The sequence below is a fragment of the Thunnus maccoyii genome, chromosome 14, assembly GCF_910596095.1.
Source record: "Thunnus maccoyii chromosome 14, fThuMac1.1, whole genome shotgun sequence".
Lineage (NCBI taxonomy): Eukaryota > Metazoa > Chordata > Actinopteri > Scombriformes > Scombridae > Thunnus > Thunnus maccoyii.
In genome coordinates, this window is record NC_056546.1 from 29,063,708 (window position 1) to 29,090,822 (window position 27,115).

General features: G+C 37.8%; 1 protein-coding gene across 1 annotated transcript; it reads right to left on the minus strand.

The window, feature by feature from the left end:
- Window positions 1-1,063: 1,063 nt before the first annotated feature.
- Window positions 1,064-27,115, minus strand: slc18a2 (solute carrier family 18 member 2). The gene is made up of 16 exons (XM_042432614.1): window positions 27,034-27,115; window positions 26,701-26,888; window positions 23,587-23,920; window positions 19,974-20,032; window positions 19,783-19,866; window positions 19,199-19,291; window positions 18,369-18,458; window positions 18,175-18,218; window positions 16,273-16,333; window positions 13,841-13,936; window positions 11,133-11,211; window positions 10,398-10,449; window positions 8,620-8,683; window positions 8,415-8,534; window positions 7,066-7,199; window positions 1,064-1,745 (listed from the first exon to the last, which is right to left on the minus strand). Exons 2-16 carry the CDS (start codon window positions 26,831-26,833, stop codon window positions 1,638-1,640), a joined length of 1,551 nt encoding a protein of 516 aa, XP_042288548.1. The 5' UTR covers window positions 26,834-26,888; window positions 27,034-27,115; the 3' UTR covers window positions 1,064-1,637.

The following is a 27,115-nucleotide window of genomic DNA, read 5'->3' on the forward strand; positions in this document are numbered from 1 at the left end:
ACCCTTTGGACAGTGCAGTCTTTTGAAGGAATAATAGAGAATAAACTGCTCCACAACAGACATACTTTGCATTCAGTGAGACGTGAGTCAGTGTTTCAAATACATTTCTTGAATAAACTGTATTCACTTATTGTCAAGTTAGCAATCTAGCTAGCAGATAGCGAGCAATCTATCAATGTGGAGAGCTACTGTAACTAGATAAAGGTAGCATTTTATCGGATAGCTAGCCAGTTACAGTAGTTCGCTATCTTGTTGTGCAATAAATCACTAAGCCATCACCCTCTCAGCACCACCTATTCAACAAGGACACACTGATGAATTTTCCTGTGTTCCTTCCTGGTGACCAGGTCAACTGATAGCAATGTTTCTCTGACTTGTAGGCTTAGCATCCAAGCCTAATGTCAGCATTGGCTGCATGTCTGTTTAGTGAAGCGGCATATGATATTAAAGCTGGAATAAATAACTCACGTATTGTGAAATATATTGTGGAAGTGTGCTGTTTATTTACTGCAATTATTATTAAGTGTTATAATTCTGGGTCAATGTAATACTCATTTGTGAAAATATGGATATGGGGTGAAACCTTTTCCTTCCAGAGGATTTGTTGTGTTTTGACAATTTAGGTCACACATCGCAGTCTGTTTACTTTTTTTCTTACTTCCTTCTGCACAGAACACATTCCTCCACAAGACACCATGTTTGTTTACTACTGTGCTCTTGGAAATGCTCAGATTAGCTTTAACTAGCCTATATCACCTCCTTGAGGACTGAGATTGATCAGCGCAGGTTGAGTATTTCCACCAGGGTAACACATTTGCGTGGCTGAGCCAGGCATTGCCATTTGCATTTGTGTACTTTGAGTCTGGGGCCTGAGGAGGTGCCTGTGTTCTCTGTCTCCCCTCTACTGAAATGCTGTAAAAAATCAGATGCAAGCTCAAAAGTCAACACTCCTTGTTGATTTTGACATGGCGTTCAAATGTTCCAGGCACTCACAGTACTCACAGTCTTCAGGCAGAGGTTAGAAAACTGTTACTTAATGTGCTGACTTTCCCACACATCCAAGACAGAACAGTTGGGTGTTCTGTACTTTTCCAAGTGTATGAATAATGACAAGGACCATAGACTGGGACCCAACATATCTTTCTGAATTTTAAAGAAATAACAGTTTCTTGACATACCACACAATGACCCATAATGATACAATTATTCAAACTGAATTCAGGTAATGATAAAAAGTATCTTGGACATACAGTGGATAAAAACAGGCTTTTAATGGCTGAGACATGAATTAAGATTTTGAATTAGGGTTTGTATTCAAAATAAACCAGCAAAGCGTACTTGTTGCTCAGCTCTTACTGTTTAAAAAGTGCTTTTGGACACATCTCTCTACTGAATAAGGCTGTTGGCTAAAAAATATCTCTCACACAATGCGCTTGCAAACACAGATCAAGAACAACTTTGGTTTGCTCCAGTACAAGCGCTAACAGGACACTGAACAGTGAAGACTGAATGCAGGACATTCACATGGAAATATCTTGGCTGTTTTGTTTCATTGCTGTTTTTTTTTCTTCTGTGTTCCTTTTTTTGTACAACAAAATAGATCCTCTGAAGGGTTAACCTGCATGGCTGGTGTCCTGTTAATCATAATCGTCATATTCTGGATCCATGTTTTCACCCTGGTAGTACGTCCCCTGTGTGGAGTAGGACCTCGTCTTCATTGAACAGTTGGTATCCATCAAAATTGCCTGAAAAGACAATTGTTGCATGAATAAATCTGTCAAAGTTCCTTGATTTTTTTTTTGTTACTGAGAAAAACCCAGAGCAGTTTTAAACTTAGTTCATGTTCCAGATTTGAGGAGACTCTGGGTTCGAAGTGATAAATCATATAGATTATGTTATAATCTGCAATGTGTGACAAGGCTCCAGGAAAGTTAAGTTGGAACAATACATTTAATGTAGCTAGTTTTATGTCATTAAAACCCCTATGTGTAAGATTTGACATGTCCTGACTTTAGCATCTCCTGGTGGCGGGATACTAAAGGAGACAGCAATACAGTACCTCACATAAAGCTGACCTGACTACACAGAGAATAAATGAGCTGAAAGACACACATACATAGGGCTCTATTTTCGTGTATTAAGGTGGAGGGCAAGTGCACTGAGGGCATGCTGATGCAGTTTTAGTATTTTGTAGCCAGAGCCATATGGTGCACTTGAATATGAGGTGGGATTAGAAAGAATACATTACAAAACATTATTGGTGGGTGTGTTAGCAGCTGGGGACAATCATGGCCAATCACATTCACTCCAGTGAAAACTAATTTTCTAATTGTGCTGATTGTACCACAGCCATTTAGCCACACCCTGGAGCTTTTGGAAGAGTATTCCAGGGTCCATTTCAAAGTAGGAATGTAACTGGCCAAAAATGGATACATTTTTGATCCTACTTATAGGACTTGGAGTAAAAGCATTTTATCAAATTTGTTAACTTACAAAATGACTCATGTGACATCTACTGGAGCTGCCAGTAGATGACATTCAGGAAGAGGCATGAACGCACATTCTGTGGGTGGAGATGCCCACAGATAATTTTACAAAATTGATAATCTGGGTATGTCACGATCAACCATACTAGCAATAATAACTCAAACTTTTATAGTACGTCAGATAAAATCATTTCGACAAGTTGCATTCATGTAAATTATCATTTAATCTATTTATTTATCTAAAATTACAGATTGTAGGGATATAATATTGAAGAGGTGTGGTCATATTGTAATATTACAGAAATAAATAATGCTTAACCCCATCTATAAGGGTTTACAACATCATTGTTGCATGTCCAATACTGAAAAATATGTGAAAGATTGAGCACTATAATAAGCATTGTAAAATGAGGTGAGGGCTGACAAGTATATGTCATGCTGCTGTATCAAATTACAGACTATTTTAAATTGATGGTTCCCTAAATCCCCATAGTCACTATTGCCTATCAAGTTTTCCATTTTTGCACAGCATATATGCAGTTCACAATAACAGGGGCAGATATACCACTGAAAGGTGGTATATCTGCCCCTGGTGTTAATTTGCTGGTTAATTTAGGTGTTAATTTTGCTGGTTGAAATGACAACTGTCATTGCCAAATTGCCAAATAGCTATATGAGTTAGTTGAAAATGGTTTCCAAATGACTTTTAAATGTTTCCAGCTGTCTTAAATATGTACTTAATGGCCACATATATGTTAGTGTGCCAAAAGACTTAAGTTAAAACTCAGTATGCCAGACAAGACCTCATTTTTCATGTACTGCATTGTAGAGCTTGTTAGTCCTAATATTTTAAGTATGAAAATGAACAAATTTCATTCTAACATAACCCCTTTTGGCTGCTTAGCTTACATATCTGGACAAGCAAGACAATAGCTAGATTTATACTTTAACACTTGTATGTTCAAACAGTTTCACTTTTTACACTTCGAGAGAAAAGGCTTTTAGGATGAGGACTAACCAATGTGTTTGAAAACACTAACCTAATGTAATGCTATTTCAGGTAACGTGAGATGGGGTTGCTGGAGTACATGCCTTCCCAAACCCAATAAAGACGAGGACAGAGTTGCTAAAGTTAGCCCAATCTCTGAGAGCATTCAGTACCGGCTTCCATGTAGTGGGGAAATACGACACAGTGGATGTGCTAGTCGTTAACAGGGCTTGTTTTTAATGTAACCTGTAACCCATAAACTAATATAACCTATTTAATTAATGGTATGGTATACTTCTTGGTCATGGAAGTAAAGTAAAGAAGTAATACTGTAGGTAGTTAACTGGGCATGCTAACATTTGTAGCTTACATTAGCAAATAAACAAATAAACAACAAACAAACAGATAAAACAAATAAATAATGACACTGACACTGTTTAATCCTTTCCTTATACTTTTGCTCTTGTATTTTTGATTTTAGAAAGGCTAAAAAAGCAAAAAGAAAGACATTGGCACATGAGTGAAATCCAAAGCTTGACATGCTATCGTTGGACAATCGCGGTTTTGGGGAGGGGTTTGGCGAACAGTTAAGTGTAGGTTCATATACATTTTAAGCCATGTGCAAGGCCTGCCAATGTGCCTAAACAAATGGCTTATTTGTAAATACTGAATCATTATGAGATTGAAGCTAATTTGTCAGCATAATTTACCTATATTACCTACCTACTGTATGTCTGTACACATAATGCCTACAGATGAAGGCTGTGTAGGCTGCATTTGGAATTGTACCATTGTCTTAAAGGGGACATATGCACATTTCCAGGTCTATATTTTTATTCTGGGACTCTACTGGAATATCTTTACAAGTTTTGGAACTTTGACCATGTTAAACATCTGACATCATAACAGTATATAAATAACAGAAAATCACAAAAAACATAATATGTCTCCTATAATATTTCAAACAGAAACTGTCAGAAAACTACAAAATTTCATCATAATTTCTATTTTGCGACTGAGAGAGTAAAACTCCTTCCATTTTTTTGTCAAAAGTCAAAGTCAAAATTCTGTAAAAAGTCAGAGTAGGAAGTGTCATGAATAACTCATGTCCTACTCTGAGTTATTATAGGAGTGTTTTAAGTCAGAATCATAAGTTACATATTTAGAGGAGAGGATACAAGCTTTCATTGAAATGTTTGAAGGGTTTCAAATGCATCATGGCCTAATGCAACATTTCTAATTATTTGCACTCTATAAACTAGTTCCATAAAAATTTTGCCACAGCCTTGTATTGGTTGCTTAACATTTAATCAAAGTCACCAGGGTATGTGACGTGTATTACAGTTTGATTACAAGCATCACTCCATTTAGAAATCGCAGATGGAACACAGACATGGCTGTAAAGGGAGGGCCTTCATACAGCATGCCAGCTGTGCGTGTTGCACTTTATGCTGTGTTCCTGCACGAAAACAGAGCCCACGGACTGCACCAAATTTCTCTTTTTACAAAAATATATGCCATCAGAATTGTTTGAAAAATCACATAAAAATTGCACACATAAGAGTTTTAAGCATCACAGCATGTTTCTTCTTCTTCTTCTTCTTTTGTTAAATTCAACACATCACGCAGAAACTTTAAAACATGAAATTCTCATTCATGTACAGTATGGAAGAGCAGGCATGTTGAAATTGCGATTGAGGTAGATTGACAGAGGTGAAAACTAGGGATGCACTGATACGAGTTTCTCATGTGACATCGATTCTGATACACTGGGGGTGTCAGGTTATACTAAAGAGCAATCTGATACCAGTTTTCCAAATTAAAATAGCACTTCCTTGCTGCATGGAAGCTACTGCAATCATTTTTATCTAAGGTAATGTGAGACTGTAACTGTAATCTTAAGTGGAGACATTCATACACCATCAGTCTTTTAGGCTTGTGCATATTTGAAATTATATTGTTCAAGGCGTTTTATGCATCTTTATAGTGCTACACCTCAGCTACATTTTTACTATGACCTGATCTGAGGGCAGACACACCGTGATGTTCAACTTGTCTAATACATGTAACTTATTATTCCTGCTGTAGGGTTACTGGAGTCAGGGTCAGTACTGATCCAACAGATCAGAGCATCCTTAGTGAAAACTCAAATGGTAAAGCAAATTGGAAGGATATGGCAGACAAGGTGAAGGGATGGGGATGGATAGAGACAGAATCTAATGGAGAAGAGAAGTGATGAATGATAGCAGATGCTGCATGGAGACTAGCAAATGGATATGGAGGCAGGCAGGTGGAGCTACAGGATGAGGGGGTTCAGCCACATGCATGCAGGGTGGAGATTTGCATGAAGCCCATTGATGTAAAGGGGCTTTCACACCGCTGCTAACCATCCTGACAACCACCTACCTGCAAGAGTGTTACCCAAAAAAGCAAATCATTTTTAAAGGCGTCTGCTGCCACTACAGTCCAAGGCTGCGATGGCAGGCAGGCGAACATCATAGCATTGGTACAACCCATTGGCAAAAGCCAGGCGGTTACTGCCAGAAGTTCAGCACAGTGAACTTTGGGCAGCAGATCAAAATCTGTGCGTGTTCATTTGGACAGCAACCACTTCATAACCCTACCACTGTGACCAAAACTGCTTTCCCTCTGCTACCTTCCCCTATTGAAATGACTGGAGGCGGCTAATTACTGCACGGCGGTGTGAAAGCCCCTTAAGGTAATTCATATTTTTTCTCCCATCTTTATAGCCTGTAAAACATGACACAAGTGTTTATGTGAAGCCCTTGAAGGGAATGTCAAAATGTGTTCATCAACACCAGCCAACTTGTTGAGTTATCAAGTCATTTGGATGAATTATGAGGTTGCTTTGATGAAATATACATATAAACCTCAAGGAATCTCTTTTTTTCTTGCATTGCCTTTCGAATTTGTTCATGGTTGATAAAGTACTGGTTTCTATTTAAAGACTGAATTGCCCCAAAATATAAATTAAAATGCTGTTACTTTCATTGTCTGTAAGTGTCCATGCTATGCACAATAAATAATGCAACCCGCAGAAACAAAGCAGCCTTTTCATTGTGCATTATGTTTCAAATTATTACACAGTATGTTGAATTGATTATAAAATATTTAAGTGTTAATAACAGATTTTGGTCAGTCCTTGAGAGGCCCTTGCTCTCCTTGAGTCTGTGACATGATATGTGTGCAAACAGTTTTTTAAAAATAAAATCATTTGACATGTTATGACTCCTAAAGGAACAAAACAGCCCCTGTTTGAAATAATATGCTGGTACTGTTTTCACAGTCTTGATGTGCAAATAAGTATAGAATGGATTGATAAGATACTTATTGTTTTCCAGCACAGTGGATACACCATCTGTTTCAGGCTATATGGAACTACATGTCATTCAAAGTTAAAGGCAATACAAGAAAAATTATGTAAAACACATCATCCAAAAACTACCACGCCACCCAAACTAGAAAGTTCTTGAGGAATCTGTTTGTTGACCTTGCCTTCCAGAGCTTCCATGTTTTTGTATGTTTATGTAGGATTTGGTTGACTGTATTTGAGCGTGATTCAAATCTTACAATTTTCTCTTCTTGTCCAGGTGGATTCCTGAGGAAGAGGCAAAGAGGAGCAAAGAGGATATCCACTATTCCAATTATGGTCATCAGCCAGGGGAAGCCAATACTCTCAGCTATGGATCCTCCAATGGACGGACCTACATCAGTAGAGGAAAAACACATACTGCTTTAGTTTGCTTTGTTTGGATAAGGGATATTAACTCACTACTAACAAGATATCATATTTGTAACAATAGAGTAATGCTGGGTAAAAACATGGTATACAGTAGAGGTACTTACTTAGTAATAATGGGGTAATAATGGCCTAAAATGCTTAGAATAATATGGTTATATGGTAAACAATAATGGTGTAATGTAAAAAATCTGAAATTCCTTGTTCCTTGTCCCTCACCATTCTAAATATTCCCTTCAAATAATAATAATGACAACAACAACAACAACAACAACAATAATGATAATAATAATAATAATAATAATAATAAATAACTTTATTCATATAGCAGTTTTCAAAACATAGTTACAAAGTGCTTTACAGTAAAAACAGAACACATTTAAAATGCAAAGAGATAACAAAGAGAATAAAACAAACTTAAAAGCCATAAAAACTAATGACATTATTAAAACACAAATAGAGTAAAATGAAATAAAATGCCATAAAATATAATGAAATTACTGAAAAGCAATTTTAAACAAGTGGGTTTAAATGCTTTGATTTCCTATATGGCAGCACAGAAAATACTATACTGTCTGTGCAATAACCACAAATCAGCACTAGAAGATGCATAACCACTTGTTTCTAGTTAATGTTATGTTTATACCACTTAAACCTATACACAAAGAACCAGAATGGTCAGCTGGAAACTGGAAATTTCTATGTAATAACCATGATTCAGGGCTGTAAAATACAAAACCAACTATTGGTAGACATTAGCTGGGAACACAAACGGAAAAACCATGGATCAGCATGGGAAAATGCATGTTTCCTCATTTTTTGGTAATAATACTATAAAAACTGAGAGCCAGATGTTGCTTAATTTAAGGCCATGTTTTGTTACATTAATAATCAAAGGCAAGGGACAATATCTAGAAAAATATGATAGTTTAAATGTAATAATGTTACAGAAATGCTTATTTTTTTACTAAACATTGAGAGACAAAGTAATTACCTGGAAATACATATGGGGTGTCTGTGATACTAGATTTAGAGACCAAAATTCTGTACAAAATCTTATTTAAATAGAGTCGAAAATTTTCTTTCTTGGACACTCTGTTGCTGTTCACATTCAGATATCAGCCTGTATTTTAACACTCTGTAGTAGTGCTTAGGTTTTGTCTTTCGGGGTCCTGCTTACCTAAAGCAAATCCCATGCAGAAAGCCACATCAGCAATGGCATACACACTTCCATAAACAGACACATGCCGCAGGTCCACCAGGTATCCCATTATAGGCATCATAGAAGAGTCAACCATGCCTGTAACAAAACACAAACAGCATTCAGTGGGGAATGTGCCACTGGTGGTGTTTGTTTAGCACAGTATTAAATGTAGCACACTTACCGATGGCAAAACCAACGCCGAAGTTTGGAACAATCAGGCCATAGATATCTTTGGCAAATGGAACCTAGAACAGACATACAAATATGAGAGAAATATATATATATATATGTTTAATTTAATCCTATTCATTGCATGTGAGTGTAAATCATAAACACTTTGCATGCGGAGAGACGCTGGTATGGGAGAGTAATGAGATAAAGAAGTGGGTGGAACAGAGATTTCCTGCTGCTGTGCAAGGCCAGAGCGAGCGTCTTGATGGCTTGGACAATCTGGATGTTCTTACCCCAGAAACGCTAAGAGCAATAACACTGGTTCTAACCCTCTCAATGCTTTGTTGAACATGAAAATTATACCCTGGTTTTAAGAAAATAAATATTTTACACCAAGTGCACATGTTACAGCACTTTCAAATCCACATTTAGTGGCTTGCTCTATTGTTGTACTATTGTTTCTACTGGTTGAGGAATGAGAAATAATTTTAGATGGATGAATCTTAGATTTTGGTGGCAAATTTGACTAAACACACTAAACCAGCCAATTTAGAAATAACAGTACCATTTAGAAATACTATATATAAATTTATACACACTGACTCTAGTAGTCTCTTGTATCCCTCCTTGGAATAAATTTGTTGTCAATTTGATACAAATATATTAACCAATAATGCAGAAGATGAGGGATGTGTAGTGAAACTGTCAGAAAATGGACTGTAGATTTGCTGTACTACCAGGTTGCACCTCTAGGCCCTCTTACTGTTTAATAAGATGGAGTTATAGGTGTATTTGCTGATGGGGCCATGGGGCCACACAAATTGTAAATGCACCTCCTTTCTGTCCAAGGAAGAAAAAAGTTGCCCTGTGCCTCACTCTGCTAACTGTGGCAGTTGTGTTGAACTCTGAGGCATAGTTCTTAAAATTCCACAGAGTTGTTGTCTGGTGGCTGTCCAGTTTAGCTAGCTATCTGAGGCTCATGCTAATGCTAAACTGGCATCTTCAACAGAAGCAGCTGGTTTGTTAGCGCAGGACAAGCAGGACTCTAATTACATATACTTTTGGGCATTTGTAGACCAAAACTAAACAATAATGTGGACTACAAAACCACCCTTCAAGTGAACTTTAACACATACATAAATTAAATTTATGATTATAACAATAAAATGAATCTCCCTGACTCTCAGCTTTCTTTCTCAGCTAATTGCAAATAACCAAAATAAGACTTCATTTCTTTTTTCTACAACTGACAAGCTATTATTATTATTATTATTATTATTATTATTATTATTATTATTATTATTATTATATTTTACAGCTGATAAAGACAAGACTGAGATACTAGCATGTCTGAAAAACCAGGGACAGCAACAGAAATTTTATTTAATATATTCTCATGTCACTTGTTGCTTGTTAGTGCAAAGCCCATTGAGTTTACCTGTGGTATATTCTATACAAATAAAATGGTCTTGTATTTCCTACAAACCCTGTTTAAAATTCAGCTTATTTTAATCAGCACCATTTCTGCTCCACTGTAAATTCTTCAGTGACCCACCAGTGTCTTTGCTGATCATGTCAACATGTAACATACTGCATCTTAAAACCACATGTATCATATTGTATGTAGGCCTGTCCTGGTTCACATGAGCAGTGCCTCTATACAATTACATTTATAATACCTGCTGTCAAAGGGTCCTGGTTTCTAAACCACTGATTTTCAAAGTGGACCTGCTCATATCCCCCAGGTGATATCTGAATTCACACCAGTGTTGCCTCCCTCATACTTACACATAATATACTGAATCCAACCACCATCATTCCAATAAGGGCACAAAGCCATCTGTAAGGGAAAGAAGCACAACTGATCAGTGTTGTCTAATGAAAAACACCGTCCTTCCAATCTTGCAACAAGTACTCTATTTGTGAATAGGGAGACAACTGTCATAGCAATAAATGAATGATGGTTAATCAGTCATATAAATAAACTTTACATCGTCAATAAGCTTTTTACACACTGACACCCAAACAATTTCTTTTCTTATGTACTATTAGCAACAGTAATAGTAATAGTGAGGTTGTACCAGTGGTAGAGTCAGTAGAGGCATAATTAAACTTGTAGTAATAATAGGAGCAATACATATTATATATTAAAAGCAGTAACAGCAGCAGCAGCAGCAGCAGTGTTGCAGTAGTAGAAATATTGGTTTGTGATGGTGAAGTTGGGATATTGAAAGTCTTGTCTTAACATTCGTGGAATGTTATCCATAGTATTGAACAGTTTTGGTTACTGGCAATACTCAACAACAAACACAACAAAAGAACATTCTGAATGTACAAAGCCTCAATACATTTCACAGAGACATGCACATAGAGAAATTATTGATGCCCTGTATCATCAAGGCTTCAATAAAGCTAGCCTCACAAACATTAAAAACACTGAAAACTCATTTAGAGGAGCGGAAACAGATATCAAATCCACAGAGGCAGAGACAGAGAGTAGATGAGGATCATTTCCCTTCCTACCTCCCCATCTTGTGCGCCAACGTCCCAAAGATGTTGGTTCCAATAAGGTAGGAGATAGACGCTGGTAAGAAAGCGACGCCTGGGCCACACACACACACACACACACAGAGGGATGAGAGACCGAAGGTGTGGGAAGGCTTTCTGAGATAAGCAGATCTCTATCAGTGCCTCATCGCTGAGCTGCTGTACATCTTCCATTGTCTGTAATGAAGACTTGTGCTTTCCACCTGCCAGCATATGACACCCTAATATCCTGTTCATCCTTTTTTATCTGACCTAGACTTCATATACAACAGACTGGAGGAACAAACTAATGAGACCAAAGACAGCAGGAAGCGTCTGTATAGAAAACATCCAGAAGTATGGAGGAGTGACACTTTTGCACGACGTCAAGTCACTAAGTAAAAATAAAAATCTCTAGAAACAATGTGGATCAATGCCTGATGAGATATTTTGTATATGGGATGAATTAGTAACCAAAGAAACTGCAAGTTAACCCTCAGTGATAGCTGATAGATGACAGCAGTTATGTTTTTGAATCAATTCTTCAGAAAAATTAAAACATGATACTAGGGGTTTTCTGACTACATTATAAGGTAAATGAAATACAAATTGCTGGCGTCAACTGGGGATATATAGTTAGGCAAGTCATCAATTTGAGGAACTCCTAGCCTGACTGTAAGCTCTTCATGGAGAAGGCAGAACTTTGGATGACTTGCTTTTTTGGGAGCTGGGGACTATGGGAGGGGATGGGAGGTGCTCCAGTTATTGGGTATCACACTGCTCAGTCTATGCATGGAAGGTTTATGCCTGGGTGCCAGAAAGGAGTCTCAACTGTCAACTGCTGAACTTCAGGTTCAGGAGGAACAATATATATTGCATTCTGGGCCCTGTTTCTTTGGATATGAGTTAGCTTGATTTGATTGTTTGACGATTTGAAACAAGCCTGGATTTTTCAGTTCTTCAAAAGGGGCTTAAAATCATTTAGAAGTATTGTCAGAGCAACAAGTCCTTTTAAGCCCAAACCAGGCTTAGCACAGTTAGCTGGATCATAACCAAGACTTTCTAAATTTCACATATGTGAATGTCTGTAGAGGCACCTAGAGAAAAATGTGGATTTAATTTTAGATGAGAACATGTAAATTGTTAGAAATAATCTGAACTGTAGTTTAGAACACTATGAACAAAAGAAATATATTTTTTTATCAGACCAATGGAACCAGAAAACATGGTGGTTAATTATGACATTTTGATTTAACTAACTAACTAACTTAATGTTATAAATTGTATTTAAGCTGTCCAATGAGAAATTGTGGTTATTTTATTGCAAAATTACAAGGTGGCTCCTCATTTTTCCATTGTTGACTATGCATCTGCAGTAAAAATCTGCTCGTCATGTCAACTATTCAAGAGTACAATCATATGATTAGCAGTCAGCATATCATGTGAGTGCTAATTGTGGTTTCAACTCACCTCATGTTTATTTCACAGTAGGAGTGCTCTCTTATTCAAGATAACTTTACCTAAAATGAACAAATCAAACCTCCTCTGTTCAAAGAACCATGTTAGCTGGATAAGAATTAACATTAATCATTTTAGATGGTAAAGGTCAAGGTAGTCTCGATTATTTCAGCCATATTGAGAATGGGGTCCTAGTAATAGAGGTTTGCAGTGTGAATATCAGCAGTTGCAATTAGGATCAGCACCTCCAAGTCTGAGGTAGCAGTACTCTACCTCTGGTTAAGAGGAAGCAGTTCAAGATGAAATGTGTGTGAAAACATGTGGATTGGAGCGGCATCTCCAGTGATGTGGGCATTGTAGCAGACTTTTGAGAGCTGACCCACATTAGCATTGTAAAATGGATGGCATGATAGGTGGATGGGTGGGTATGAAACCCACAATGTAAAATATATGGTGGAACAGAAACTAGCTGAGGAGAAGGCAATGACTTCAGCTATCTGTTCAGTGTTGATTCTGGTTGATAGCTGATGATTTATTGACAGTTAAGCAATTGATGCATTGCATGTCCTATAAGACGGGAAACAGGTTTCTGTTAATGTCTGAGTGATGGAATGATACCAAGCAAAAGTCTATTGAGTGTTACCAGAACACATTCAGAGAGGCAAAAACTGTAGGCTGGTCTTGCAAGACAAGTTTCTAAGTTTTAGTGATTTTTTACAAATAAACTGACTATTATACAAAGCATACCATGAGGTTTTACATTTTATAATAAATAATTGTGATGGATTACTTTGGCAATTTACTAGTTTTGCAGGCTGATTTTAAAATGAAAGGAAGTCAGTGGTTGCCCAGAAGAGACAGGAAACACATTGGAAAGTCTAAAGCACTATGGTTTAGAAAATGGTTGGCAGCAATGTAAAGCATACATGATTTTGTAATAAATAGGCTCAAGAATGCAAATACACTGCTATGGTCCTTCAGGACTGTTGAGAAATTGCTGCATTTTGATTTCTGATCCTCATACATAGATATAAATATCTGCTTAATACACTCAATTTGGTTTTTAGCAAAGCATTTTTTTCACCACACAATATGTGTGTATGTGTGTCTTTGTGTGGGGCATGCTGTTTGCGTGTGTATTTTTAAGGACTGGAGGTTTTGTGGGCATTTAGCTGTTGTAACAACATACACTGTACACATCATGTGTGTTTTCTGTGTGTGAGTATTGAACAGAGCTTTGTAAATACCTAGCTGCCATTTCCTGGCACACATGGTCTCCATCATCCAGATTGGCAGTGTTGGCTCCATCATGGCAATGCCCATATTTCCAAAACAAATGGCACCTGGGGAGGAAGATTGAGGATAAGGGGACACATGGTCAATTATGATCTGTTTTTGTACTTTGGTCCTTATGTGTTACTCTTACAACCTCCCAATTTTACCCCCGAACACACACCCACACACACAAACACACACCCTGCTCTCTCTGTTACTCTGTTGTCACAGTAATTGAGGTGGTGAGACAGGCTCAAACTTGTACTACCCTACTTGTGAGGACCATACAGTGACCACATTAATTCCCTAATCCCTGGCCATAACCTGAAAAGACACCTTGGAAACATTGGGAATCTGTGCCACTAGTGGTTGAAGAAGTGCAAGACAACATTGAGGGTGTATGGATGTAAATCTCTGCGGTGAGAAATGAAAGTTAGTAATTTTGTTCACCAAGAAAAACATTAGGCTTGTTGTCAATTATGAGAAGTGTGTCATCAGTGTGATATAAAGTGATGGAACATAAATTTGACCTCAGTGCTGCTGGTATTTCTTGAAACTCCTTTCTCCACTGCGAAGTCTGAAAGCTTTTCCAGAAAGCCTGCCCCTTATCTCTGATTCTGTTTGTGATTGTAAAGGACAGCATCTCTATCAGCAGCAGAGCAGTGCAGAATATCCAGTTTGGTGACCTCAAGATTGCATTTCTGCTTTTTGTTGATTATGTAGTTTCGCTGGCTTCATCAACTTGACACCTCCAGTGTGCTTTGGGGTGGTTTGTATCTGTGTGTGAAGCACCTCCAAGGTGCCATGGGCCATGAGGCCATGCTACTCTGCTGGTAAACTGAGGATGGCCCCTTTGAACTAATTGTTGCCCCAAGAGAGAGAGCTCAAGTTGGGGTGTTGTTTATGAGCAATGCTAAAATGGAGCATGAGATCGAAAGGTGGATTTGTGCATGATTGAGCATTGTATCAGACTGTTGTAGTGAAGAGGCAGTTAAGCATGAAGGCAACCCTCTCAATTTAACAGTCTGTGTTCTCAGTGCTACTCCATGGTCATGGGCTTTGGGTAGTGAGGGTAAGAATGAGAGGACACAATCAACCAAAATAAGTTAACATCTGGTAGGATGCCCTGGATGCCTTACTGTGGAGGTATTCCAGGGACGTTGAACTGGGAGCAGACACTGTGGCAGGCTCACAGGAGGGATCCTATATCCCATCTGGCCAGGGAACATCTTACGATTCCCCAGGAAAAGCTTGGGGAAGTAGCTAGGGAGAAGCTTGCTTAGCCTGCTAACGCTGCAACCCTGATTGATATATGGATATACTGTATGTCACAGCACTGACTAATATGTGGGACAAAAAACATCATCACTACAGGAATTAGTTACAACTGAACTGAGGTTGACACACAGGTTTTCTGTAATAGCTGTGTAATTTTGGGACTGTCCTCCCAAGAAAAACGACACAATGGGTCGTAATGTCAGTCACCCAAAAACCACATATAGTCACATTTATGACCCAGAGAAGTGGCACAGTTCAGATGACATATATATAAGTTGACAATTGTCCTCATTTGGAAGGGGTGTGGTGGTTGGTGGTTATAACCCAACAGTGGAGACAACCTTTCCCAATTCCAACTGCGATTTTCATATTTCCAACTGCGAGTTGGGACAGTTTTTAAAAAAATGTGACTACCATCATCCCCTAACCTTAATCCTGTGGTTATTATTGTAGCCATGACAACAAAGGTAATCTAACTTTAAGTAAGTAGTAATTTTAACCCACACCACAAAGTGATCATTTTAACCCAAATCTTTCCCTGCACCTAACCAGACCTTAACCACAGCATTGTCACACCATAAAACATCATTATTTTTTAACAGTGATTTGTAACGGCTTTGGAAAGCACAGAAAAATGATGAGTGATTGCTGCCCTTAGGAGTGCCAGATTAGGTGTCGTTCTGGAGTCACATGGTAAGACGATATATTTGGTTAATTAATTTGGAGGACTGCTGTGCGAACAAGCAGCAGTGTCTGACTGCACACTGTGCATCATGATACAGATATTGTGTTTGTGTCACAATATCTGTTTGAAACTGCACTGGCCAACACAATACACACAAACACACAGCATTGTTCACACAGGTTTTTCTGATGGAAAGATGACCCTCCTTATGCAGCACTCACTTCACCACACAATTTCAAGCCATATTCCCTCTCTGTAACCAGCAAATCAATTGTTGTGTTTGTATTTGGCTGACATATCAAGTAAACAAAAAATGAGATCTGAGTCAATTATTCTTCCCAGCTCTTTCCTCAGAACCATTAACAATGCAATATCCCACAGATACTCCTCCATAGTGGGGTGACATTAGGTTTTCTCACATCTACTGTGCTGTTTTCTTACCAGCTGCAATTAGAATGTATGGATCCTTCATGAGTGTCAGCAGTGGGGTCCCCTTCTGACTCTGTGATGGACAAAGATCCCATGTTAAATGGAAAAACCAACCAAAACCCCCATGAGTAAAAGACACAGGTTACAGTTCTCAATGAAATCTGGTTTTGGAAAAATCCTTTTTACACTTCTTTTCTACCATTAAGCTAATCACCTCTTCCCTGTTAAATATAACCTTGTGAACTAATCTACAGTTTGAGAGACAGAGCACTAATTGAAGTCACTATGAGATCATATTTGTAACAATATTTAATATAATGATTGACATCACACATCACATACATTAATCCTCCACTGACACCCACAGCAATATTATTCTTTTTCAGCAGGCAGTTAAGTAACAATCACACATGTGAAATGTATGAAAATTAGCTGACAGTACTGCCTTTAAAAGGTTTGTTGATTTAAGTATAAATCAAATGTAAATTTTGACATTTAAATTTCAGAGTCAGTTCTGTATATTGTATTGACAGACTATAGACAGACTCAAGCATCTGTAACATTTCTAAAATGTAAGTGAAAATATCTGTGTCCTTGAAGAATTGTCATGTTATTGTTATTTGTTATTTGTTATTTAGCAAATGAAAAGTCAAACACATTACACATGTGAAATTGAGAATGAGATTTCCTGCTGAATACAAGCAGAATAACACATATGTGAGCCTAATGCAGCTTATTCCTTCATTGAAAGGAACTATTGTGTCTTGCAGCAAATCTCTACAGAACCTTTTTTAATTTTTCCAAGCAGGCCTCTGGACATTTCTTAGTATGCCAGAAATGAAGGACATGGAAAAGGTGAAAGAATCTGCTAATGACCAGAAACAGTTGTCTTTGCTTCCATTAGCAGTTCTGTTTGGTTGTTATCTCCACTAATATATAAGATCATATGTTATCCTAAAAAGAAGCAACAAAGTATTCTCTCTCTTTTCTGTAGGAGTCATTAATTAGTGTTCAAAAACTGTGTCTAATGAGATCACTGAAGCATCTGTCGAGCGCTTTTCGCTCTCTCTTTAAGCCTAATTGTGCCAGGCATATACCTTACCTCACTCAATGATTAAAGACATTTACATGAGTACATGACATTTTTTTCATTAACCAGTGTCTTACACTGCAGTACAAAAGTTTCAAGTCACTGTAAATAAGGACGGTAACAGAGTACACAAAAGAGGTGTGAGGAGATCAGGAAATTCAATATACATGTAAGAAATACCATTGACATATTTAGTCAAACATGTCCATTAGACACTGAAGATATGTTGTTGATGCTACTACCATGGTTGTAATATAAATGTAGAGATATTTGTTCATACATTTGGACTGTTCAGTGTTTATCTATTCTTTCAAAAATGAATGAGCAAGTTTGTGGTAAGGAAACAAGTGAACAAGAGAAGCACTAAATTGGCACTGACTCATAGGCTCTTCCATTTTTATATTAACTTGTGTCACACCTCACACAAGTCCACTTCTTCATACTTATTTCCTTGTACTTATTATATCTAGCCTCCCAATTGGATTTTGCCTAATGCCTCCTTGGTAGCCATTGTTAATGTCAACTTTGTTGCTTTAATGTAGATTTTGTGCACTCATAGCTTTTAAAAACAGTAATGTTAACTTTTCCTTAACAAGAATTGCAGTGTTGTGAGGCACTGTAAAGTACTTTGTGCTAGTGTCAGGTTAAGTGCTTTAAACAGTAATTGCAGTCCATATAACTTCTCTATTTAGCTTCATATTTCCTGTATTTACAATCTAATTAAGCAAAAACTGCCATAGAAATGGTCTTCTGCAGCTGTAAAGGTCATCTTAATGAAGTGAGATAACCTTCAGGAAATGAGTCATCAAGGCAAACACACTTACCTCTGGTTCCACCTTGGTGGGCTGAAGAACAAAGAGCTGCAGAGCTGAAAAGAAACAGTGAATCACCTGAATGTAAGCCTTTGATATCTACATAAATAGATATTTTTTAAGATGAAATTATGCTAAACATTATAAATCTTATACAATATTTTTACCATTACTTCTACAGTGACCAAGAAGGATTGTAACTGTACCTCCATCAAACAGAGCCAGGAATGCCAAAATAAGGAAAGGAGCAGTTTTCCCAACAAACTCATACATCACACTGCCAAATGGGGGTCCAACTGTGGAGAATACACTGGATGGTCAGTGATGGAGAGATCAACTTTACAATCACTATATACAGTAGTTACTGCAGCTTTCCCCTCTATGATACAGCTCACATTGCAATGGGTCTGTCAGATTAGTTTTGAAAACCTTACTCTTGCCATGACATGCATGTTAAAAAATTTGCAGGGGACGTATTCTGTTATGACCCTTGGTCATTATTGTGTTTTTTTCTCCTGCTGGTCATTTGTGTTTCTGCTTCTACAATAACCGCTCTCTCTCTCCTCCTCACCCCTCCAGTGTGTGTGCATTCTGATTGCATGCAAAACTATGGAATACATGCATTCATATATGTACACATGATTCCTAATATTTTAATGTCTTTGGTAGCAGCTTTACTGTTAGTTAATGATTTGATTTGGTATTGATGCATGTAGAGAGAAGCAACAACATTTCATTCACAGAAAACCAGACAGTTTTTATAGAAGAATCTTGTCTTGATAATATATTATGGTTGTAATATTTTCAGATTAAGCACACTAAACATTTATCTGTAATTTCTGTGGTATAATTTACTTACTGCAAAAAAAATTCTTAATAAAATAATAAATGTTAATATATATGTAAAAGCTCAAAAATGATAAGTGTGTGTCATTGTTGTGTTTTTTTACATTTCAAATCTGGTGTGTTCCCTTTACAGAAACATCTCTTGGTTGGACTATGTATGTATTTATACTGTATGTATATGTACACATACCTAACACTCCCAATGCCAGACCTCCCAGGGCGATCCCGATGGCGTGGCCTCTCTCCTCATCATTTGTGTACACACTAGCAAGCATTCCCATCCCTGAAAACACATATGTATAGATTACATCATACAGATTTTCAACGTAACAGACCCACCAGTTATAACAAATACTACTGTATTTGTCCTTTTATATCAGCTTTCACGAGTTCACAGTTTTTCAGTCTGTTTTAAAACAACAGTCAGGAGCCCAAACGAACATTAAAACATGTTTTTCTTGCTGTAATCATTCCTCCTGTTCCTCCTGTTCATACTGACCATTAAAAGATACATAAGATAAGATACATAATACACTTACAATATACTGTAAGTATACACATTTACCACTTTACAAGTAACAATTTTAGGTTTTCGCTTGGTGACTGTTTTCCTACATATAAAAGCAGGCTAACAACAACCCTGTATGAGAAAGAGTCGAAGAGACCACAAAAGTGGTCTGGCAACATTTGTATGTCACAAAAAACCCAAAATACAACACTGTTTTGTATATGTACATGAACTCAGGTATGCTGAGTTGTAAATTGAGGTCTTACCCGCCACAGACGAACAGGAGGAACCCACACCCTGAAGCGATCTGGCCACAAACAGCAGAGCGTAGCTCGATGAGAAGGCGAACACTTCACAACAGTGAGAATAACAGAAATATAGACAAAGAAACATCAGACATGATGCAAGCATTCTGATCTTGTAATTATGAAGACATGTGCCCAGAGCATGCACTTACTGATAGTAGAGAGGAACATGATACAGAAGCCAGCGAATATTGGTAGCTGATATCCTATTCTGAGGGGAAAAACAGAAAGAAAGGTAGACGTTACATTTATAAGCATCTAATTGATTTGAGATGTCTACACAAATATACATTAAATAAATTGATTATTTTAAAACTGAAAGTCAGTTCCAGTGTATTGTCTCCTTCAGAAGCGGTGAGGCTTCAGGCTTCACTGCTCTTAATAGGCATTGTTGCCTTGGTCAATCAGGACAGGTATGGAGATGTCAAAATAGCAAAGACAACTACATAGTAAACGTAAATCAACATCTGCAAGTGAACATTGACAAAAATAAACTGCATAGAAAATACATGTCTTGTAACACCAGGAACACAGCATTTATAGAAATTCTGCATTTGCATGACATATTTTGCCGGTTACAATTGTTAGCCTGACATTTTAACCAAAACACTGGAGGAGGATGACAACATCTTTTTCATTAAAAGGTTAAAAGCTGCCATGCACAACAGAGCTTTTGTATTCCCCCGTAGATACCTGACATGCTCGACTTGCCTTGTGTTGTCCTCTGTCAGGAGGGAAGGTGACAAAGGACCAGTAATGGGACTCAATAACAGCATATCAGAGTGCCCATCTGAGACACTAAACACTGCCTTTGAGGTGTATGCCAATAATGTTGGAGCATTCACACATTTATCTTACATTATGTTAGAACAATCTTTAGCCTGGCTCTGTTCTAGCAGGTTTTAAACTTCTCTTTTTTTGGCCCATCATTATAAGATTAGGTCCTGCAAGAATTTTAAAAAAGGGATAGTAAGTCCACTATTTCCTCTTCTTTTTGCGGTTTTGGTCTCTACCTACATCTAAGAAATATAACTTGTATCTTAAGCTGTTAAATGTTCCACTAAGTTCAGCAGCTAGTTGCTATATCTGTCAGACATTTGGTGATGGGCAGGTGGCATACAGTCAGTTTACAGTGCTGTAGCTGGAAGCACGGTTGATGAGTGTGGTTAGACTGAACCAAAACATTAAAGTTACGGGCCGTAAAAACAAATCAGTGAGCTGAACTGGGAAGAACTGCTGAGCTGGGTTTATTCTCTGTGGGTTTGGCACAACAAATAACCTCTTTTACAAGATATAGTAGCACCAATTGTTGCTAAATGCTGGCTCCAAAATTTTGCTGGCCCCAACTTGAAAAAGTATTAAAAACATCCTCAAGCCTCTCTCTCAAAAAGAAAAACAGCATAAAGCCCCACTTTTTTTCCTAAACACATTACGGTCTCAAAAACCAATTCAGTTTGTTTAAACCTGCAATAACTGATGTTTTGGCCATATTTATTCACTTAATGGAGTTTAAGGCTTTAAAAGCCATTGACTGTATATAAAGATGGACGTCATGACAGCTCGCCAAAAGTGAAGCCAAAACATCTTCATCACCCACTGGTGTCTGGCTGCAATATAGGTCATAAACCCCGCCCCCTCCATGTTAGCAGATGGGACATGAGCCAAACTGAAAAGTTCACGTCAAATACAGTTTTCCTAAAGATGGTTTCTGTCATTTTAGGTCGTTCTTATCATGCTGATGTTTGTTCAAGTGCTCATTTTTATGATAAGTTTGTTTTTAATTAGTTATTTGACAATATAAAAAGGGGGTGTGACATCATGATTGACAGCTGTGACAGCCGCTCTCAAACCTCCATCAGGCAGCGGGACGGCTGAGGGGGCGTGTCCCACAGAACGTCATCCCGCCACCCGATTATACTGGCCAGACTCTGGCTCCAAATGATGTCACACAAGTAAGATGGCAGCTCCTGGAAAGGAGATATTTTGGCTTCACTTTTGCATAGCAGCAGGAAGTGGAGATACATTGTCCATATTTATATACAGTCTATGTTTTGTGTCTCAGACTATCACACATATGATAGATTCCACTTATATCCATTAACATTTAATTTCATTGATTTACTCATCCATTGAGAAGCTATCCATGTGTAAAACAGACAAATGCACATGCACACACATGCAAACACACATAATCAGGAATTCTGCTCGACTTGATTCAGTTGGAATAGATCTGCTCTAGCTTGCATGATTTAATGCCCTTTAAACAGCATTACAACCAACATGTTTACCATATGCAGCATTTGATTTTCCTCCCTAGAGCTCGAAAAAAAAAAGAGTCTGTTGTTACTCTTTCCCTTCAATTTGTGTTTGATGTTGCCTCAGATAAGACCATAAATGTTATTCTGCACTGACTTCTAAAAGACAAGGGGAAATTTGAAACATGATTTTGGCCCTGGGCTAGCAGTAAGCCTCTGTTGTCTGAAAGGAAACCTGTCATTCTGTGACACTCTTGTTCTGTCTTTTGTCTTCCAGCTGTAAAGTTAATAATCTCCTCTTCAACATTTTATCTCTTTTCTCTTTAACATTTTTTGAATGATGTCATATGAAATGCACACTAAGAGTTGTATCCAATGCCAGATAAACCTATCATTGTAGTTATTCAAAGTGTGTTTGTCACATAGATTAAATTGAGAGTCATTGTATTTGTTAGAATACAGTATAACAATTTGTGAAGGAACATGATGTAGGTAATTGAAAAAGTATATACAAATAAACACCTCTAGTGTTTTGGTCAGATACTGAATTGGTGACACTGATCTTGGTGCTACCTTGAAACTGTGGTGATTGTTTAGATGTGCTGCTGGGTTGAAGATGTGTGAAGCACCCACGTTTTAGAATTTGTAGCTTCTTTGCAGCAACATCCATATCTGAAGCTTTGTCTACTGTCATGGCTACAACTTTGTGTTCTATCAGAATCAGCTTTGTTGGCCAAACATGTGAACACATACAAGGAAAATGCACTTAATACCTTTTATTAAATTCCTTTACTACAAAGACAGACATGGATGTAAACTGCAACTTGACTGGTTGGTGGAGGCATACAACTGCGAGGCAGTATTTTCTAGTTTTTTCTGATATATCTGCTGTCAGCTCATGCTTGAACTGGTATCTTCAAACTCAAGTTGTGATTTTATGGAATGTGTAGATCTGAAACAATTAGTAAATTAATTGATTGGATGATCTGCAGAGAAGTAATCAGAAACTACTTTGATAACTGAGTAATAACTTAAGTACATTTTCAAGCAAAAATGCCAAACATTTCCTTGATCCAGCTTAATTGTAGAAGTCTTGCGTGATAGTAAATATGTTTGGCTTTTGACTGGCAACCAGCATTTTGCTGACCAAACCAAAATAATTGTTAGTTGCAGCCCTAATGGCATGTGTAAGGGGTAAATATTATAATATTTATATAATTGTGAATTTAATTCACAATTATATAAATATAATATTATATAAATGTATCGTTTCTCTGCTGCCAAACATATTATCCCCAAAAAATGGGTTTTACCTAGTAATGTGTCTCATGTTGTCCTGTTCTTTGTGATTTTACACAGACACCACCATAGGAACATGTGTTTAACAGGTGAGGCAACAATGTTGTTCCAGGTTGCCTGTGAAGATCTTCAGGCAGCTAAATCTCCCAAGTGTAAATGCTACATAACCAATGTCTCCACATAGGGCACAGAGATGATAAAAAAAACCCACCTGTTGGTAAGCGGCCCTATGAAGGGGTTGGTAATCAGCTGTATGGTGGCCTTAGAAGCAAACAGCATTCCCACTTTGACATTCTCATTGAGCAGCTTCTTGGAGGAGTGGGGGCAGTCGGAAGAGTTCTGTGGCAGCTCTGGAGCAGTAGAGGTTGGAGCGATCATATCAGTGGACCTGACTGTGGCATTGGAGCCTGAAGACCTCACGGTGTTGTCATACAAGGACACAATGTTGTTGAAGGCTCCTGGAGCACCCTGTTGAGATGTGTTGTTCTTCAACACCATGTCTGTTGACTCATCCAGGTTGTACAGGTAGCTGGGAATGATGGGCACTGGCGGGCATAAAGAGGCGTGAGGAGATTGACACAATCAAATATGACATGACCACTGACTGATGCTCACTGGCATGATGCTAATCTGGATGACACTGCAACATACTGTATGTCAGCACACAGGGAGCAGGACAAGGAGTGTTCTTCATGGGTGATTCACAAGCACTAGCCTGAAGAAATAAACCTTAAAGAAGCTAAGGTTTCTGTAGCAACCACCACAAATAACAGACAAACAAAAAAAAATTGGGCCCACATAATTAAGTTCAGTCCTAGTAGTATCTAGCCATGCAGATAGTTTCAAAGAATAGAAACCTCTGCCACCACCCAATACAATGGAAGTGAAAAGAATTTGTTTGTGGTGCTCAAAGCACTGAATATTTTCATTTAAATGAGACAAACCAACGTGTCTTCCAAGAAACAACGTCCTGCCTCCTTGAGTCGTGTCACTTCTCATAATTTCCAAAGATACCAAATATGTTCAAGCTGAGCTTTGGGAAAATGTGTATAAAATTATGCACAACACCAGATTAGTATTACATTTAATGGAATGGTGCAGCCATTAAAAAAAACAAAAAACCGTTGCAAATAGTGTAGACAACGTACATTATTACATTGCTGATCATTTACCGCTCCAGCTCAAATTATTTTGACTCTAGTTGCAGATTTTTTTTTTTTTTTACGGAAGAGAGAGGGGGGGGGGGGGGGGGGGTTAGGGAGGAGGTTATGCCTTTGATGATGACAGGAAAATTAGAGTAGAAAGAAATGGGAACCGCCCTAAACCCTAAACCCCTAGGCCGCCAGGAAAACCTGACATTCTGATATACCACAGTGGAACTATTTAATATAGTAGTTAATATAGTTTATATTAATATAGTGCTGCACGTGACAAGACGCTGGCAGACAGTAATACGCCCATGGATGAATGTTTAAGATGAAAATAAATTGTGTTGATGAATAAAATGTTTGATGTTTCAGTCTTCTCCTTGTCAGGCCTATCAATCAACACTAAATTTAATCCTGTTATAAAACATGCTGTGGTGAACACCTCTGTCAAATATGAGTAGCCAGGCAATAGAAGCATATCTACAAAATCATTCATCAACACACTTAAGAAAATCATATGCAGAGACAAAGGGAAAGATAAAAATACACATGAACTGCACATTAACTTAAGCGTTGTGTTGAATGATGATGACACCAGCTCAATAATGTCAATATGGTCAACGAGTATGCACGACACTGTCATCCATACAATGTTCAAATATCATAGATTATTGTGATATGGGACTAAATATATGATCTACAGTTGTAGATACTGCTATTAGATTTTAAGAGATGCATATAATGAACAAATCTAAATTTCTAATAACAGGTTGTCAATGTAATAATTTTTAATCATTCTGAATCAAGATGATGAAGTGCCGTGGCCTACTTCATGTTAGTGGAGTGATCTCTCTTATTCTGCTTTCATTTAGGATCTTGTCTCTATAAAATTCATTATAGAGGAAAATGGTTCTATCTATCTGAAACACAGTCAGAGTGTGTTCTGCCAGACACTTGCAAAAAGCTGGAGGTCTTTGTGTAATGGAGGCGTGTGGAGAACATTTTGAATACATGTTTGTCTTTGGGTGAACAGGGAAGCTTATCATTCAAACTCATCCAAGCCTATCATTAACATGAATGTTTCTTACACCATTAAACAGAGTTCCTTAATATCTGTTTATCTTAAAATTCCATTAATTTACCCATTAATAATAATGTAATTGAAGTAAAAGGTCAATTAATGGGTTAACAACCAGCTGTAATACATTAAGGTATTTTTAATGTATAATCTGCACCCTGTTATTGACAAAATAACATGAAAGCCATCCCCTTTAAATGCCCCTAAACAAAGCATTAATACATATATTACCATTAACTGACCTCATATCTGAGACAAACTACTCATACCTGAATACTGAGTGAGAATTCCTTGAAATATAATTAATTTGCACATGAGAATGAAGAAGTAAGGAGAAAGTCATGTATGCCTTAAAATGTACTCCATTTGTTAATTACAAGGATCTCCTGGCTACCGGTGTGTTTTTCAGAGGTAAATTAAGGATCAATTACAATAATTAAAAGGACTGTTGCTTCACAATGTTAAATATTTTATGTATTGTTTTGGAAAGTTCTTTTTTTTTCTTCGAAAAAAAAGGAACAACCATCAATTTGTTTTCTATCTATAGTCCCATATTTGTGTGTGTCACCTAATTCGAATTAGGTGACACACAAATCAAAGCACATGAACTAATCTGACGGATGACTAGATGGATGTAGAGAGAGAGTATATATTAGAAAATTAAGTGATTTTTTAAAATAATAACCTCTTTGTGAGCGTCTGATGTGGAGGTTAAAATATGAATTGATCTCAAATCTGATCTGGTTATTTTATTGGAGAGCAGGGATTATGAGAAAATTATTAATAAATTAAAAACTACATCTGTTCCACTTTGATGACCTCCAATTTACGCAACATTTCACACTTGACATATTTGACCTGGACCACATCGCATATCTTGTCAGGTTTTGAATTCGACGCGGGGGCTTTGGCACAGTTGAGGATGTAGCGTCCAGAAAGCCCTGATCTCCAAACTCTGAGCGCATTATGCAGATTGGGGCGATCGGCGGCACTTTAATAACAACAACTGGGCATATTGGAGCAGACTTGGTGAGTTGAACAACCTGTTGCACCAAACGCAAATCTGTGTAACAGGTGAGAAAGGGAGGATTGCACCTACCGACTACAGTTAGCAGCATGTTATCCAGGAGCAGAGCGACGAAAACGATGAAGAGAATCAGTTTCCTCGACTGTCTCTCCTCTCTGAGCCATTTGATCAAATTAAACTGCCGGAGCTCGTCCAATCTCCCCATGATGTTAGTCCGGTAAAGAGCAAGAAAACAGAAGACAGGCGGATGACAAGTCCTCCTGAGGAGAGAGAAGTGCCGACGATTGGTCAGTAACTTTAAACAATCCTACCATAGTATCTGAATAGGACAGTTGGCACACATAGAGATAACAGAGAAACTGCTCAAAATGTGTGAAACTGAGCGCTGCAGAGTGAAAATCTTACCTATGATGCACAGGAGCCAACAGCGGCAGAAGCTGAGCTGGGAGGAGGAGAAGCTGTCTTTCTACTGACTGGACCCACTGCT